We start from the raw sequence: 18,614 nt of genomic DNA on the forward strand, positions 1-18,614 counted from the left end.
ACAGGCGAGTGCTATCGATGGCATGTCTATAAGGGAAGCCTGGATATCCCTCAAAAAGGTAGCTGAGCTCAACCAGCCATGGCAGAGGAGTACCGCTGCCCAGCGAGTCTGTTGTGTCCAGTCCACATCTGGTGGCGAACTTTGCTATGTCCCTGCCATCGGCGATAGCCTAGATCAGGATGGCTCAGGCCTGCTCGGAGACTATAGGCAGCACTTGCGCAACCGAGTCTCACACTGTGTGGCTATATCGGCCCTAGGGGGATGCAGTGTTAACTGACCACACTGCAAATCTGGCAGAAAAGAACATTTTCTTCTCAAAGGTATACAGCCTTTTGAAGTCCCTATCCGATGGAGTAGTGGGGATTCACTTTGGAAGTTGGGGCCTGTGCCACTAGGCTCTCGGGAGTGAGAAGAGCCGGGTACTCAAGAACGGAGCAGTGGTGACATCCAATCTTCCTGTGCAGGATATCAGAGAGGGTTTCATTAAAGAGCAGTAGGTGTTCTGTGTGGGATATCCCTGGCTGAAGCACCTTCATCAAGACACTGGTCTTGACTTCCACAGAGGGTAGCTGGAAGTCGAGGAGGTCGTCGCCCTCCTACCTCCATAGCAAATTATGCCACTCTCTGCTGTAGCCAGAGTAGCAGGGGTCAGCATGCCAATGTCTAGTAAGGTGTCCCGTCACAGCCAGCTCCTTTTACCAGTTGTCGTCATCCACCTGGCCCAAAGAGTCTTCTTTGGGATGGAAGTAGCCACAAGGAGCCTCTGATTCACCCCAGTCAAAATCCCCACGGGCCTGACAAAGAAAGTTAGCCACTGGAATCAAGCTATCCTGGCTGAAGAGGGGTGAAACCCCGAAACCGGCCGTAGGATGCTTGTTTCTGGTCCAGGGAGGACCTGGCTTGGCAGTTCGGGCTGGACTGTTCCCATGAGGCACAGGGTCCAGACTGATTTGCATATAGCCAGGTCTAAACTGGGGTGGCATGGTGAGTAAAAGAATGATGGATTTAACCCAGATCTCTTGACTGGGGGTGAATGTTTTGATTTGTTCTGCATTCCGTCCATCAATTGTGTGTCTTTTGCTTCCTGACAAAGAAAGGAGGCACTGCCTCTGAGCCAGATGGTCGATGGGGTCCAGTCAAAGCTAACTTAGCTCCGTATTGGATCCAGGGATTACTACTGGCTCAGCGCCACAAGGAACAGCGCAATGGGGGTAAAACCCCAGCAAAGGACTTGGATTCGTGACAGATTTGACCTTACGGAGTTGTTGTACCTTTTCTTGCTTCAGTGCGGCGTCAAGGTCGTCGGGGAGCAGCATGTCGGCAAACTGGACTACACGGGATCAGTACCTGCGGAGTGCAGGGGAATGATACCTGTGCTCCAAGGGAGCTTCTTGGCGATTTTTGAAGGCTGGAGGTGCTCTGGGATTCTTTGAGTCCTCTCAGGCTGACACAGCAGGCAGCAACTGCAGAGTACTTGAGGCATCAGGCAGGGTATGGTGCCTTTTTCTTTCTTGTGCAGCGGGTCTCATTTGTCCTGGTCTACAATTGTCCGTCGAATTCGATGTTCAGGTCTAGCAGTGCCACCGAAATACTGAACTTAGGGGCGTTACAAGGGGAGACAGATAATAGCCAATGGGCTACCTATATTTAGGGTGTCTACACCCTCCAGTGACCACTTCCTGTGGGAAGAGGCACTACCCTAGCCCTGACAGGTTGTTTCTCCACCATCCCAAAATGTTGTAATTTCAGGATAGGGGTTCATATCGCCTGTCCCACCATAGGGATGGTGCAGGCTAAGTGGGGACCTTCCTCTTAATCTATTTAATTTTCCTGCCTTTCCTCCTGCCATAAATGGAGCAGGAAAGGAGGCCTAGCATCCCCCCCACTAACTGAAGGTTCCTGGGTTGGATTTCAAAGGCGGCCATCGTGTCCTGGAGGAGGTGTGAAGCAAAGTCACCCAGAGCCGGCTTAGTCTCTGTCCTATGACAGAGCTGCCTTTCACCACATGAGGTGAGAAACATGTCTGGGGGTTGCAGACTGGTGAAAACAAGTTAAGAGACCACACCAGTGCTTAGTAGGGTTTCAGGGAACCCTCTAGAAGGATCTCCAGAGTGAATTTAGTAATATATCCACACTGGCATCAGTGAGGATTTACTAAACATTTTGTTTGGTACCAACCATCTTAGTAATCAGTGAAGCCATCACGGAGCGTGCGTTGACAAGTATCCAGCCCATGTACGCCTCATGGCTTCCCTATGCAATTACACCATCTCAGAATAGACAGGATATTAAAGGGGTATATCTGATCATTCTGATATGTCCTCACATAGGATATAATGCACCCTGGCTTAGGGTTAACGGCTTGCAGTAGGGGTGACTTACCTACATCTTATGCAGTATATGGGTGGCATCGCACACAGTGATGTGGGCAATGTCGAGTCTTCTGATTTATCTGCACCAAGACACGCAGCCTGCGATGGCAGAGTGCATAACCTTGGTGATGGGTCCCTGGGGTGGCACAACCAGTGTATGCACTAGGTAGCAGTGGTACCATTTACTAGGGACAGAAAGAGGTAGCTGAAGTTGTGCCAATTGTGGTACAGTGTTTGGTAAAGTGATCTAGCACTGGGAACCTGGTTAGTAGGGACCCAGTGCACTTACAGTTCGGATTTACATCAGGCATAAAGTGGGGACTAACTATGCAAAAAGAAGCACTTTCCTACACACAGTATTGCTTAAGATTTTCCAGATCCTGTCTGACGCCTGGGGAATATTCTAAGGTAAGGAATCTGCGGCTAGAAGTCTGATCTGAACGTGAATGAAGGGATACTGGACATACTAATAAAAATACCTGCACCATTCTACCACATTGCGCTTAAGGTGCGAGCATGGTAACAAAGTCCTTCAGGAATGAGTAATGCATTACACCACACCCAGACTTAGGATCAAATACAATAAATTGCACAATATGGTGAAAGTCTATGAAGGTCACCATAGAATAACTGTTTTTGAAGACAAAGCAGTGGACATAAATGATCCTAGTTAAACTGACTTTTGAGACAGCTTGCGCAATGTGCTGTTTCTTGCAAATGTGTACAACCTATTGTTCAAGTGATTAGGATCATTTCCAGTTTCAAGTGGGGAAATACGAGGTTCTGCACAACACAGAGCACTGAATTTCAGTGCAATAGTTTGGTATGAATTAATCAAATTTTTACCTCAGTGCGTAAAGAGGATGCTGCATCTCTGTATCATATATGAATCCAGAATAGGAGGCACAGTTTTAATGTAGAGGCCATGGAGTACATATCTTGCTTTGTTCTGTTAGTGGAAGTTACACTACAAGGGCATGAGGTCTGCATTTTTATTTTAGAAAAAAGGAGGCCGCTGTTCAGGAATATCAGAGACAATTTTACCCTTCTGCTTAGAATGACAGCAAGGAATCAGTTCAGGCAGCATCAGACCTGTTTGGTGCCAATGTAGGTTGATTTCTTTTGTTGCAAGACAAATGGGACTCCAGAGAAGTAATCTTTAGAATCTTTCTGTAAGAAATCTCTAGATGCTTCCCTCAACTTAGCTCTTTTTTTCTACTTAAAGATTTTAACTTAGGCCTTGTTCAGTTAGATCTTTAATATTGTTGGCATGCACTTTTCTAGAGAGTCGGAGTATCACTGAGCAAATTACTAACTAGCCCAGCACCTATGGTGTTAAAGAAGCCTTGTCCGACATCTATGACTTTGTGGGTTCAAAAATAGCAAGAGGCTAATGTTTCTGCATGCAAGCCCCGGTTTCAGGTGCTGAGACGTAGCCTCATCTGAACCTGTGGCCGCCCAGCGGCTAAAGAGGCAATGGCATGCCTGCTGAGCTGGGTCAGGATATCGCTGTTGCACTCAATAGAGGAGTGCTGGCCCACAGTAACTGAGGCAGGAACAGTTCTATGCATGTGATCCAGCTAGCAAGTACCACTCAAGCTGACCTGATGACTACTAATTAACCCCTTGTGTGCCACGCCCTTTCCCCGCCCTGTGCCGGCAGTTGCATTAGCGGGCGGGGTTCATGACGAGCTGGACTCGTCATGGGCACAGCGCAACCGCGGCCCATGACGAGTCCAGCTCGTCATGGGCACACAAGGGGTTAAAGGGTCTATGTGTTTCTGGACAGGGCTGTCGGTTATGCTGGCCACCAGGTCCTATTCATAGGCAACCTGATGAGAACTTGAGTCTATCTGTCTGAAACCTACATTGACTGGGAGGAGTCCCCTTTGTAGTGTGCAAGGGTTGGCCTTGTGCTTAGCCAAATCTGCTCCTGAAGTGAACTGGAGGATGCCGCTGTACTCATGAGTCCCAAAAGGGGCTTGAAAAAAGAAGAGAAGTTAAAAAATAATCACAAAACAACTGAATTCTACAATGTACCATGACAACCATAAAAAAGAGATGGAGACTACCTGGGGACATTCTACTCCATAGGATTACGATTGGTAGTAAATTCTGTTATTACTGCACGTTGACTGTTGGCCCATTTGTCACTCCCATTGTCTGCAAGCTACAGTTAAATTCTTCATAATACTGGAGGCTTAATATTGATAGGTGGTGACACATTTCTACTAGGCAGACAACTGATGCATCAAGTGAGTTGATTGTTCAGAACATACTCAACCACTGGTTACAATACCCAGCATGCCTGCTGGCACTTCTGCATACACTGCTTTGTTGGAGGTGGCTGCTTAAGGTTTGTTGTGTGGACCCAAGGAGACCACCACTTGGGAGTAACACTGCAATATAAGGGGCTATGGATGAGTTCCTAATACCTCTGCCAAGATTTACAAAAAAACGACCGTACCCTACTTAAGAGAGTTCACAAAAGCTACTTATGATGGCCCAGAAGATGGCCTTGAGATCAATGCTCTTATGCTGGACACAAACGTTAGTCTGCACATGACTGATGGGAAGAAAGACTCCCTTGCATCTCGTTTTGGCCACATAAAGAAGCGACCAGACAAGAAAGGTACATAGACATAAGGAACAATTTCTCATATGGACATTGATAATGAAGCAGGGGTGAATAATGAAAAACTGCTCCATATCGGAATACCAAAATCCAGTGGATGGTGTTACTAATCAAGCTTTATATTGAACAATGGATAACGTGTTGCATTAATCTAGGCAATTCAGACAAACACTTTTACTAGATGCTATAGTCTGGAACACAAACATATTGAACAAACACATTAATAATGCCCGAGACTCTTGGATTACCTGGGGGCTGTTAGGATTTGAAGGCAACATGCTTTTTTTAAAGAATAATCTAGGATGCATGTATATGTTCAATACCTGATTGCTTATATTCTCGCAGTGTTGAATCTCCAAATCAAGCACAGCTTGTCGAACAGCTTTCTCCTTCTCATGCAAGGAATTCTGAAGTTTAAGTTGCAGCTCTTCAATGACTTCCTTGAATGATGGATCAGTGGCCTCATTTTGTTCTGTCTGTATCTCAACATGTTTATGCTCCAGCACAACTGGCTTATTCATTTCTTTCATCTTATTGTTCAGTCGCTGTTGCCAATCCTTTTCAGTGTTGAGAACTGCCTGTTCCATCACCTGAATATAGCAGACATTATAAAGAAAATATTATTTCCAAGACTAAACATCTGGGTTATTAAGAAAATTAAAATGAAATGTAAAATGTGCATGTTAAACTTTGATGTAATAGCTGCACTCAAATCGTTCTCGGGAGACCACAGAGGCATACATGTTCATGAACTAAAGCACATGCAGTTTATACTGTGCATCTGAAAATGAAGGACTGCAAACAGCAGCTTGTATGTGCTGCTGGCATTATTAACATAGTGTCATAAAATAGGTCTGATTAAGGAATCCATTTACTATTAATAATACTTGCACAATAAAAGACTACTTCACTGCAGACTAAGGAACGTCTGTCAGTTGCCAGCAACTTAACATATTTACATGTAATAAGTCTTAAGAAATGCAGAAATTAAAAATGTTTATCCAACTATGAACAACAAATACATAAATGACTGTGCACCCAAAGCCTAGAATCAAAAAACAATGTAGCAAAAGCACGTTTTTGTGCACATTTGTCTATGGGCTTTGTTTTTACAGTCATTGTTGCTTGTACTTTCAACAAGGCAGCCCTGCTACTTGCTGAAAGCTTAGATTGGAGAACTGTTTAAGCGCTGAAAATAGAAATTATGGGAAATGTAGTTGTGATTACAATGGCAGGGTGAGTGGGTGAGAGGTTTTAAAGAGGTGGGTTAAAAAGTACACAACGTTCTGTAACTATTTTGTTGGTCTTTTAACCAACATGTACCCGAATATAAAGTATAATACAAACACCTTAAATGAAAAAAAGAGTGCAATTAAAACTAATCTGTGGAAACGCATGGTTTTGATAGGAAAGCGGAGTTAATTAATGCCATTGCTACAGAATTCACATATCTATGTGTATATACCTACAGCGCCACTGAGATGCATTGTGGTTGGTAGTAGGAAGCTGGCTCTCTATCTAGAGTACTAAATTAAAGTACACTGTGCAGAGAGTTCAGGGAGACCAAGATTGGTATACAGAGGCAAAAGTAGGTAATACTAGCGCTCTATTTGTCGTAGTGTGAGCGAGCAGTTAGGCTTATCATAGGGCAGTGCTAAGCATTTGTAGTAGTCACCGAGGCAATAAATGATGCACACACTCAGAGTTCAACTTATAAAAATAACACTGATTTTTATATAACTTTTTAGACCAAGAACTTTGTTCTACATTAAGTACTTCTGAAGAAATGAATTTTCCAAGTTCACGAAACAAATCACTTTTGTGCGCAATCACACACCATTGAAGTCAAAGGAAGAAAATAGAAAAATGCATATAAAATCATACAGTTGGATTTCAAGGTTCACCTTCGGCATTTAGGCAAGTAGCAAGTCCTGGCCCAATGATCCACCAGCAGATTCTCTGCAGCGTCCCGGATTCGGCCAGAAGCAGTGTGTTGAGGTCATTGGTAGCTGGTGCGCTGCGAGAAGGGGGCCACCTTAAAACACAATGCACAAGGGGACTTAAAGGTAAGTCTGAGGGTTACCATTGGAGGGAGCAGGTCGCAAGCGCCTTAGGACCACAACAGCACAGCTGGTTCATCGAAACCCAGACCGGGTGGCCTGGAAGCAGAGTGGGTCAGCTGGGCGACATGTGTCAAGATGTCATCAGGGGCAGGCAGGTTGTAGAGGCGGTTGCAGGACAGCTGGGTCACTCATGAAGTGGGTCTCAAGGGTCTCTTCCTGGGCAGTTGGAGTCCAGAATGGACTCTTCGTCTCGGTGTAGGTTACAGAAGGTCCGGTACCATGGGTATTGGTGTGGCACGGCTCCAGTAGATCCTGATGTCTTCAAACTTGGCGGGAAGACAGATAAGACCGTCTGCCGATGTACCTCTTTTTGCTTGGATGCTGCGCCAGAGTCACCTGGGAGCAGCAAGTCGATAAACCGGGCTCTGCAGGATTGGTGCCTGCAGTCGAGTAGTTTTTTTTTTTTTTTTAAAGCTTTATTTTAATCATTTAACACATGAACATACAGCACCTCATATATGGTAGACATTGGGCTCATTTCACATCCAGGAGCAATATAAAGTACATAGGATATAATAATAGGCAGGCAACGATAATGCGGACCCCATCCATGAAGCAACTCCGTACTGACATCTCGCGACATTCACAAGGCCATCCCCACCCGCCACCCCCCATCAGATTACCACACCATGTAACAAAGGGAGAATCACGGTACAGTCCCACGGCACGAAGCACTCAGAGTGTCTCATTGTAAGTGAGCGGGGGGGGGAGGGGTTCCCTCCCCCTAGGATTACCGTCATCAATGAACCCTACAGCTGAAAGTTATGTAGGCGACCCAGCCTCACCGGTATTTCCCGCCCTCAACAAATAACATTGCAACGGAGCCCATATATCTGCAGGCCTGGATGTAGGTGGTAAGAGTTCAGAGTATGTATTAAGTAGTTCCTGACAATAAGTAAGATCCTGTAGCCAGTCCTTAAACTTGGGGGCCCTTCCCCTGCCCCATCTACATGCAACTCGCCGTTTGGCAAGTAGGAAGGCGAGCGCCACGAATTTACGGTACGCAGCTTGTATCGGCTCTACATACCCCAGGAGCGCTAGAACAGGCGAGGGTACAATCTCTGAATTAATCATTATGGAGAGGGCCTCAAAGACCTCGCTCCAATACCGGCTCACTGCCTCACATGCCCACGCCAAATGAAGAAAATCCGCCATAGGGGCGCGACATCTATCGCATCTGTCATCTTCACGAAGGTGATATATATAAAGCCGAGCCGGGGTGTAGTACACTCTGTGGATATATTTATAATGTATTATTCTGAGTCGACTACTCGCAGAAATGCGATCCGTCTGCTGCAGGCAGAACTCCCATTGCTTGTCTGTTAAGGGAGCCTGCAATTCCTGGTCCCATTTCCCCCGAACCGCCAGCGGCGGGGCAATTACAAGGGCATGTACCGATCTATAGATCTTAGAGACCAACTTAGCGGGGGCCTCGTCAAGAAGGATGCGCTGTAGAGGAGCCACAACTGGGGGCTCATTCGGGAAATCAGGCGTTAAGGCCTTGATCCCCTGCCGAAGTCTGAAGTATAAGAAAACCTCCAGAGGAGAAGGTTGGGCGTCACCACATAGATGCTCTATTGTGCGGAACGTACCATTATGGTATAGGTCTCCCCACGTCCTAACATTTAGAGAGCCAGACCACTTCCGGAACCCCACTTCCTGCAACAGGGGCATGCTTGGATGATAAACAAGGGGCAGAAGCGGCGCATATAACATAGTAGTCTTTAACTTAGCAATTATTTTATTCCACGCCGTCACTGTACTCGCCACCGTCGTGGCCAGCACCCCGCCCCCCCCCCCCGCAGCGGGATATACAAGGCACCGTCTATGGGTACCGGGTGCGCAAGCCAATGCTCAGCAGCAAGTTGGGGCATATATCTCGGTTGGTGTATCCAGAAATAGGCGTAGTGGGCCTGCGCTGCCTGGAAATATAGCTCAAAATTAGGTACACCAAACCCGCCCTGAATATAGGGCCGAGTAATGACTTCCCACTTGATTCTAGGCGACTTCCCTCCCCAAACCAGTCTGAGGAGCTCCGTACGGAGGTGCCGAAAAAAGTAACTGCCCGGATAAAAGGGTATATTTAAAAATAGATAAAGCAACTGAGGTAAGATTACCATTTTTATCAATGAGGCTCGTCCCGCCATCGAGAGGGGGAGCGTTATCCATCTGGTAATGCAGTCAGAGATGCGAGTCATCGTAGTGCCATAGTTGGCTCTCATTAACTCATCTTTGCCCTTTTCAATGTGGATACCCAGGTATTTAAAGTCTCCCTCACTCCAGGCGAGGGGGTAGTCCAGCTCGAAATGCCCAGTAGCTGCCGTAAGAGGGAAGATCCGCGACTTGTTCCAATTAATCAGGATCCCCGATAGCTTGCCAAATCGGATGAACTCCCTCAGAATCGGATTGAGATTATTGCTGGGGTCTCGTATATACAGAGTAATATCGTCCGCGTACATAGAGATCAAGATCTGCCTTTGGAAGCATCTCAATGCCTTGTCTTTATGGTGTTGCCGTAGCTTTGCTGCAAGCGGCTCCATAGCTATGGCGAATAGAAGGGGCGATAGGGGACAACCCTGTCGGGTTCCTCTGGAGATGGGGAATGCCGCGGAGAGAGTACCATTGATCAACACCGTGGCCTCGGGCGACGTATACAATAGTCTTATCCACGAGATGAAGATGAGTGGAAACCCCATACGTTCCAGTATTTTAAAAACATAATCCCATTCCAGGGAATCAAAAGCCTTCGAGGCATCCAAAAAAACAGCAGCCATAGGGAGGTCCTCGTGTACGGAATTAAGGATCGAGAAAAAGTGCACAGGTTATGGGAAGTCGCCCTGCCGGGCACGAAACCCGCCTGATCAGGTAAAACCAGGTTAGGGAGGAGGAGATTGATACGAGTAGCGACTAATTTCACCAATATCTTCACATCACAATTGAGCAATGAGAGGGGTCTGTAGGAGTCACAGTCATCAGCGGGTTTCCCGGGTTTAAGTAAGGACGTAATGAGGGCCATGCGCATAGATGGGGGCAAGTGGCCCGTCTCCAGGGCGTCCTTGTATACCTCGCGCAAGACAGGAGCCATAAACTCTATGTAAGTCTTGTAGAATTCTATTGGTATCCAGTCTAGACCTGTCGCCTTGCCTGATCGCATGTGCATGATGGCCTCTCGCACTTCATCCAATGTAAATGGGGTGCTCAGGAACTCCCTCTGGGTATCACTAAGCCACCCCAGGGAGACATCCTCTAGGTACTCCTGTATCTGCAGATCCCCCGTTCGTGTGGACTTGTATAGCTGATGATAATGCTCCACAAACGCATTAAGGATATTTTTGGTGTCGTTATAGACTCTCCCTTCCGCATCCCTGATTTCGAAAACGGTGGTGGGAGGCCGTATCAATCGGATCGTCGCCGCCAGAGCTTTCCCCGGCCGTTCACCCTCCCCATATCGTCTGGCAACCCAGTGTTTGCCTCTAAACTTCAGTTCCCTAGTGGCCTCATTCGAGAAGTCTGTCAGCTTTTCGCGTATAAGTGCTAGTGTAGAGTCATCAGGTATGTCAGCCAGTGACCTCTCCAATGTCTTAAGCTCGGTTTCCAGCGTGTCCAAGCGTGATATTATGCTTTTCAGTACACCAGAACCTTTGGCGATGCAGATGCCCCTTAGAGTCACTTTAAATGCATCCCATATAATTTCTACTGCCCGTACCGAGTCTTTATTACGTTTAAAAAAATCTAGACACTCTTCCCACAGTTCTTCCTGAAACACCGCATCAAGCAGCATCCGTGGTTGCATACGCCAGGCTGTCATTGGGGGCCCCAAGTCAGCCGCTCGCAGTGTGACGCGGACTGGCGAATGATCCGACAGGGTTCTAGGTAGATGCTCCGCTTTAGCCAGCGCTGTATAGAAGGGGGGCGAAATGAAGACATAATCCAGCCGGGCCCAGGATCCGGCATGTGCCGTGAAATGTGTGCCCTCCCGAATATCGGGATGAAGGCATCTCCACGTGTCTATCATTGTGTGTTCAGCTAGTATTTCAGAAAACAGTGTGCGTGCTTTGGTGTAGTGATGCGGGGCCGGATGTGATCTGTCTTTTTGCGGATCAAGTGCGGTATTGCAGTCCCGTCCCCAGACGAGGCGCCTAGGGCCTAAGCCCACGATGATCGCATTGAGGTCCGCAAAGTATTGCGGATCATCTACGTTGGGGCCATAACAGGAAATCAGGGCCACCGCTACCCCACCCAACCTGCCCCACAATAGGCAGTGCCTCCCATGAACATCGCTATACGTTCCCTCCATAATCCAGGGCACCCCTCTTTTCACCAGTATTGCCGTGCCTCTAGAGTAGGAGGAGTAGGAAGAGAACAATGTGCAAGCCGCCCAGCGACAAGCAAATGTGTGGTTAGCTTGTGGTCGCATATGCGTCTCCTGAAGGAAAGCTATGTGGATATTATGGCGATCAAGATAAGATAATATCTGCCTTTTTTTCCTGGGGTCCCCCAAACCTCGTACATTCCAAGTTAATATGTTTAAGTCAGTGTCTGCTCTACCCATGTTCGCAGCAAAAGGAATCACATTCCATCATTATGTCACCCCGCATACCATGAGCCTGCGTGTACATGCGAGAGCTCGGCACTGCCTGTCGACTAATGCAACAGCATGTTCCATATTCTACATCCCTGCATGTGGTGCCGCCCAATAGCCTGTGGATGTGCACATGCATCCCAAGTTCTAGAGAGTGCTCTCCCTGCAGTTCCCCAGCATTCAGACACGTACGCTCTCAATACAATAAACCTGTAAAATACGTGGTGCTAAACATAACAAGAACATTGCAAAAAAAACCCTCCCCCTCTCCCCAACCCACGAGTCCTTCCCAGAACAGCCTACATCTGACATCCCATCCCACCCAACATAGCTTGAGAACAACCCCCTTAGATAAGGCACAGTACCAAGAGGCATGCAGAACCGCTCTAAGACAATTTCCCAGCATGATACAGGTCTTGCCAGTAACCAAGCTACATTGAGACCCACTCCCCACCTAGAGGAAACCAAGTTTGCACCAACAGACAGTATCTGTGACACACGTACATGCCACAGTCCTGTCACCAATCCATATGAGGCTATCTCAGAGAGTCCAAAGAGCCTGCAAGGGACATGAAACATCAGGAAGATCTCGCCCCCACCCCCCACCCACTGAAGCTTCCCCAACTTGCCAGCATCCCGACCCCACCCCCCACCCAAAAACCCCCACAACCAGCTCAACGTGAGCAAGAGAGTCAATATGGTCATTGGGGTACTCCCCATGAGGTACAGCAAGAGGGCACCCGTAGCCACTCCCCACTACCCGTCCCACCCCAACAGAAGGGGAGAGAAGCGGGGGGGGGGGGGGGGGGGGAGGGGGGGGCAAGAGGTGCCTGGAATACGTTACCACTACCATCCCAAATCCGGCCTTAGCAGTTCCATGCATAGAGGCACCAGCTTGTGCCGTGAGTCCATCAGGTGCGCTGCGGCGGCGCCAACACTGCCACAGGCTGCCAGTGCGGCCAGTAACAAAAGTGCCTGGTTCCCCAGCTAGTCATCATCCACATGGCCCTCTGCATTCCGGTCGGGTCCCACATTCCGCGCAGCCTTAAGAGTCTTCAAGAAATCTTCCACTTGTTGCGGGTTGGTGAAGAAATGCTGTTTAGCCTGGTGCGTGACTCTCAGTTTTGCCGGGTATAAGAGTGCATAGTCAATTTGCAGGGCCCGCAGCTTCTTTTTGACCTCAAGAAATTTACACCTCTGCTCCTGTACGATAGGTGTAAAGTCAGGGTAGACAGTGAAGCTGACCCCATCACATGAAAGCGTCTTGTTCGTACGCGCGGCCCGCAGCGCCGCATCCCGGTCGCGGTAATTCAATAGTCGGGCAATTATGGGCCGAGGCGGAGCACCAGGCCTGGGCCACGGCCCCAGTGAGCGATGCGCTCTCTCAACAATGAACTGCTTTGACAGCGCCTCACCTCCCACCGTGGCTAGGAGTATCTTTTCCACGTAGTCCTCCATGCGTCCGGTATTGGTGGATTCCGGCACACCAACCACGCGTATGTTGTTACGTCGGCTGCGGGCTTCCAACTCCTCGTTCTTTGCAGCTATGACCCTTAATACATTATCCATCCTCGTGAGCTGCGCAGCATGGGATGCAGTGGTGTCTTCGCGGTCAGATAACCTCCTTTCTGCTTCGGTAAGACGCTCCTCATGTGAGTCTAGTTTCTGCGCAAATGCGTCCACTCTCGACGACAACCGATCCACTTTATCCACGACAGTAGCAAAACCCTGCCTCATTTCTTGCATCAGCTGCCGCAAATCCGCTGTCGTAGGGTCAGTACGTGCCCCACCGTCCGGCGGGTCACTAGATCTTCCCGCATCGTGGGCATTACGAGCATCTTTCTTCGCTGCAGGGGCCTCAAACGACAGCTTAGGCTGGCGGCTGTCGTGCTTACCCATCGGGAGCTGATATCGTGGGCCCACGGCTGCGACCAGAGGGGCGAGCCACCAGTGCTTGCCAAATCAGGGTCAGTGACGTCAGTCGGAGCAAAGCACCACCACAGCCGGAGCCAACAGCTTCCGGCAAGCGCCTATCCAGCGTCCGCAGGCCGAAAGTGCAGGCAGGGGGGGGGGGGAGACAGCCACCGCTGCGGTCCCCCCAATAACGCTCGTCCGCTAGCGTGGCCTCGCAGCAGCCACGAAGCCGCACTATCAAATGGGCAGCAGGACCGGCAGTGAATGTGCAGTACCCTCTGGAAGGCACAGCGGTCCAGACCTCCAGGGGCCCTCACGTCCCAAATAGTCACACGTCACAGTGGGAAAACCTCCACACACCTGCAATGTGCAGGGGTCCCAGAACCACAGCATGCTCCCCAACAACACCGCTGTACGCTCCCTCACCTCTCCGCAATTGGCGGCGCGCGTTCCCTCCTCAGCGCCTCGCAGTGTAATGTGACGTCCTGCCTTCCTCTCACCCGGCCCGCCGTTATGTCAGGACAACCGCTTGTTCCTCCGCTGCCGATCGAACCGCACGGCCGGTCCTTCCGGGGCCCAGAGCCTGCAGGCTTCAGCCGCCACACCCGCTCTATGCCGCTCTCAGAAGCCCTCCGTCAGATCTCAACCCGGAGGGGTTGGGGGGGGGGGGGGGGGAGGAGGCGCCCCCGTTCAGCCCACCACGACCACCAAAATCTGCCTCTTCGAGCCCCGCCGCAGCCAGCAGGCCACTATAGGCTCGATCGCCACACCGGGTCGTTTCCTCCCGCAGATCCGTACACAAAAGCGCGGGGGGGGGGTGGGGAGGGGCCCGCACCCCGAACAGCGTCCCGTGCTATCTCCGAGGCCTCCACTTCTCGCAGCAACTCCACCTTCAGGGCGACTCGGCCCCAGGCCGCCGTCAGGGCGCCCACCAGCCTCGCGGTGCGCCCCGGGCTGTCGTGGGTTGCACACCCAATACCTCGCTCCACCGCTGCACAGCTCAGCGCCCGCTCCAACTTCAGACGGCGATATCTTCCGCACCTCTGATCGCACAGGCTTCAAACTTCCCTCAGGCAACCTGCACAGCAGCAGCCAAACGCGGCTTTCGCCGGAGGATCGGTAGATTTGAGAGGATAAATGAAGGATTATTCTTCCAGGCAGCAGGAGCCTCACATCAGTGCGGCCATTCTGCTTGTGCGCCCTCTAGCGCCCCCCGCCTGCAGTCGAGTAGTTCCTCTACCTCAAGGGAGTTCTCTAATGTCTGGCAAAGGTCTGGGGGTGCTTGTGGTTCTTCGAGTCCTCACAGCAGCAGGACAAGAGAGCACACCACGAATGCTGTGTCCTGGAAGCAGCAGGAAGATTTCGTGCCAAAATTCTACAGCAGGTCTTCTGTTCTCGGGTCAGCAGCTCTTATTTCTCCATATCTTCTTTGTGTCCCTCAAATCTAAAGTTCAGAGTCTAGGGATGCCTGCTAAATACTAAATTTGGAGGCGTTAAATGGGTTGACAGGTAGTAGCCATTGGGCAAGCTACCTTTAGGATGTCTAAATCCTCTAAGTGACCACTTCCATTGGGAAGGGGCACTACCTTGACCCTAATTGCGCTAATTCCCTCTCAAACCAAGATGGACGGAAATGAAGTGGGATCTACATCACCTCCGCCACCTTTGGAGTGGTGCTGCCTGTATGAGGACCTCTTAATTTAACTAATATTCCCGCCTGTCCTCCTGCCAAATTTGGAGCAGGACAGGGGTGTTGGCATCCTCGCATTCCAAAGTCGACATTGCCTTTGAAGCTTACCACCTTTGAAGGACATCCTGGCCTGTGGGAGGTGTAAAGCACACCCAGAGCAGGCTTTGTCCCTGGCCTCTGAGAGCACTGGCTCTCACACCATGAGGTCAGAAACAGGTCTGGTGGTGGCAGGCTGACTAACACTAGTGATTAACCACACCTGTGCTTAGTAAGTTGTCAGGGAACCCTCTTTAGTGTCCCCTGTGTGCATTTATTAATAAATCCAACACGGTCATCAGTGAGGATTTATTAAGGTGAGATGTTTGGGGGAGGGAGGAGAGGGCATGGCCAATATCCAAGCATGGCGGACATGAAGTCGGGGAGCTACTGTGCCCAGGCCCAGTCTATTGCCCTGATCTTACCCGTGTGCTGCCATCGGCTTTATCATGTGTAGCAACGACATTGGGAGACACGGTGCTCAGCAGTGGCACCCTGGTGATTCAACAAAGAGAGTAGCAGTGGCTCCTGAGACGAGCAGACTGACAACCTCATTTCACTGCTAACATGGCAGATGGCTGCTAAATCCACAAGATGGAGGGGGTCTGCGACACCAGAGTGGGCTCCGTGATCACCAGACTCGCCACTGCTGGCCGCGGAGGGCTGCGACAGTGGGGAGACGCGCAAACCGGGAGTCCTGGGCCAGGTGGAAGTTACATGCCCTTACTCCGACCGCCATCCCGAACATCCAAAAGGGCGGGCGGAGTTCACTGATAAGAGGCTGGACCCGGACAGAGACACCTAAGGAGGGCTATGAGACCGCGAGGTGGCCGCTTCCGCATGGCTGCTCCCAGCAATTAGCGCGGACTGAGAGTGCTACCTGAGCGTGGACACAAGAAGTGCCTGGATCGCCCAACACTGGGTTAGCACGGAGGCCCCGTGGCTGACTCCTGTGACGGCCAGAGAGGTGAGAGAACGGGTCAGGGAGTGCATCACCAGGAGCCACAAATGAGACTCTGCAGGAAGCTGGCTCTGAATATACGATACCAAAGTAAGGTATAGTGTGCACAGAGTCCAGTGGAATCCCAAAGGAAGGAAGAGGTAAAAGTAGATAATACCTTACTCTCTATTTGTGGTAGTGTGGGCGAGCACTACAGCTTTATCAGAGGGTAGTGCTAAGTATTTATTGTATACACTCAGGCAAGAAATGATGTCACACACTCAAAGACTGAACTCAGACCAGTGTGTTTGTATAAAATTATTATTTTGGTATATTTATTTCCTAGAACCAAGCAAGCCTGCCACAGGTAAGTGTAAATGGTACTTTTCAAGGCAGATTGAACAATAAAAGAAAACTGAATGAAAATGACTTTGTTACAAGTTTGTAAATACTTTGGATACAGTTGAAATCATTTTTTTGCTCACCATGCCCTTCCAGTTTGAAACCAGCCATATGCAAATCAGTCTTGACCCTGTGCCTCATGGGAACAGTCCAGCCCGAACTGCCGATTTGTATGATTTATTCAGCATTCCGTCCATCATTTGTTTGCGTAGGACTTTTCACCCTAAGTGGGATGGGCATGCCCAGACGTGGGTCCCTTGCTCACTGTGCCACTGGATTCAGGCTAGACTGGCTGATGAAGGGTAATACCCAGAAACTGGTCCAGGATGCATGTTTCTGGTCCAGCGAGGACCTGGCTTGGCAGTTCGGTCTGGACTGTTCCCATGAGGCACAGGGTCAAGACAGATTTGCATATGCCTGGGTCTAAACTGGGGTGGCATGGTGAGCAAAAGAACAATGGATTACTTTGATCTCTTGACTGGGGGTGGATGTATGATTTATTCAGCATTCCGTCCATCATTTGTTTGCGTAGATATCTCACTGGGACATTTCCTAGAGAGAAGATAAGTAAATCAGTTTCTGTGTATTTGCAGTTTCTTGGAGTTCCATACAAACCAACTCCTCACAACAATTTTCAAACAGAAGCAGTCAATAAAATCCTATGGGAGAAAATTGAGTAATAGGTTTACAGGTAAGTACTTCGTTGTGGGAGTTGGGTTTCTTGGGTTAGAACCAGGGTTTCCCTAGAGTCGAGGATGCACTCTCAAAACACCCTCAGCACCACTAGGGTGGCCGTATGCAGAGTGCTGAGGCTCAATGTTTCCAATGGGGGATAGTGGGCCTCCAGTTGCTCACTTGCAGGCCACAAGGCTGTGGTAGCAAAGCTCCTGGTGTTAGGCTCAGGACAAAGGGGGACCTGATTTAGCACACAAGGTACGCCCACAGCGACGGCTGGGTGCAGGGTGCTGGTTTTACGTCGGGTGCCCTGTTGTCTTCAATGGGGAATCTCCGGTTGCAACAAAGACTCCAGGCTCAGGGACGAAAATCTTCTGGAGGTGACCACCGGTTGGAGAGTTAAGTTTTGATACCTGGAGATGCTGGGACACTGTTGGTTAGGCCATCCAAGGACGTGGGACGTCGAGTGCAGGGGTGTCTTTAGGCGTCGGGTTTTTCTTACCGGCTCCTGTCGCGGTTGAGGGGATCCTCCAGAAAGGGGCTGCAGGCATCGATTGGAGATTTGTGGCAGGTCAGGGATCACCAGATCTCAGGTCAGATTTGCCGGGGAGACCTTCTTGTGGTGTTGGGCCACTCGAACTAGGGCCATGGGCGGTGGTGCAGACTTGCAGATTTGGCTTGAGAAAGAGTCTGTTGGTGAGCAAATCCCATGCTCACGGGAGACAAAGTCTTGGTTTGGGAAGGCAGTGCAGGTCCTACGGGTTCTCGGGGGCTGCTGGCTGCAGAACACGCAGGGATTTCGCTGGAGCAGGTTCGAGGTGGGGACAGGCCAGAAGGGCTGTGGCCAAGTCTGTGGGTGTCCTCCTCTTCTTAGTTCAGCACGGCTTCTTCGGTCGTTCTTCTTCTCTCTTTTTGTCTGAGAAGGCAAGGTTTGGGGATGCCCCTAAATACTAGATTTAGGGGCGTTACAGGTAGGCACAGGTCGCGACAAATGGGTCCCATCATTGGGGTGGGTCACCCCCTATTATAGCACCTTCCAGTGGGAGGGGGTCATAAGGCTCACTCTGGTTGGCTGGGTCCGCCCATCTGCAAGATGGCAGGGATTGAGAGTTGTGCTTCACCTTGTCTCCCCATCTGAGGGGTGGGGTCGTCAAAGGTGGGCACACCTCTCCTCCTAACTTGGTTTTCCTGCCGATTCTCCCCCCCAAAGTGGGGGTCAGAACTGGTGGGGGCCAGTCGCTGGGA

General features: G+C 49.9%; 1 protein-coding gene across 2 annotated transcripts in view; it reads right to left on the reverse strand.

Moving 5' to 3' along the window:
- Positions 1-18,614, reverse strand: part of CEP152 (centrosomal protein 152) — a 725,831-nt gene that overhangs the window by 268,285 nt on the left and 438,932 nt on the right. For both annotated transcript variants that reach the window (XM_085644215.1, XM_085644214.1), the window contains exon 19: positions 5,331-5,597. In XM_085644215.1, coding sequence (XP_085500341.1) covers positions 5,331-5,597 — 267 coding nt within the window. The remainder of the gene's footprint in view (positions 1-5,330; positions 5,598-18,614) is intronic.

This window comes from Triturus cristatus, chromosome 3_1 (genome assembly GCF_964204655.1).
Source record: "Triturus cristatus chromosome 3_1, aTriCri1.1, whole genome shotgun sequence".
Lineage (NCBI taxonomy): Eukaryota > Metazoa > Chordata > Amphibia > Caudata > Salamandridae > Triturus > Triturus cristatus.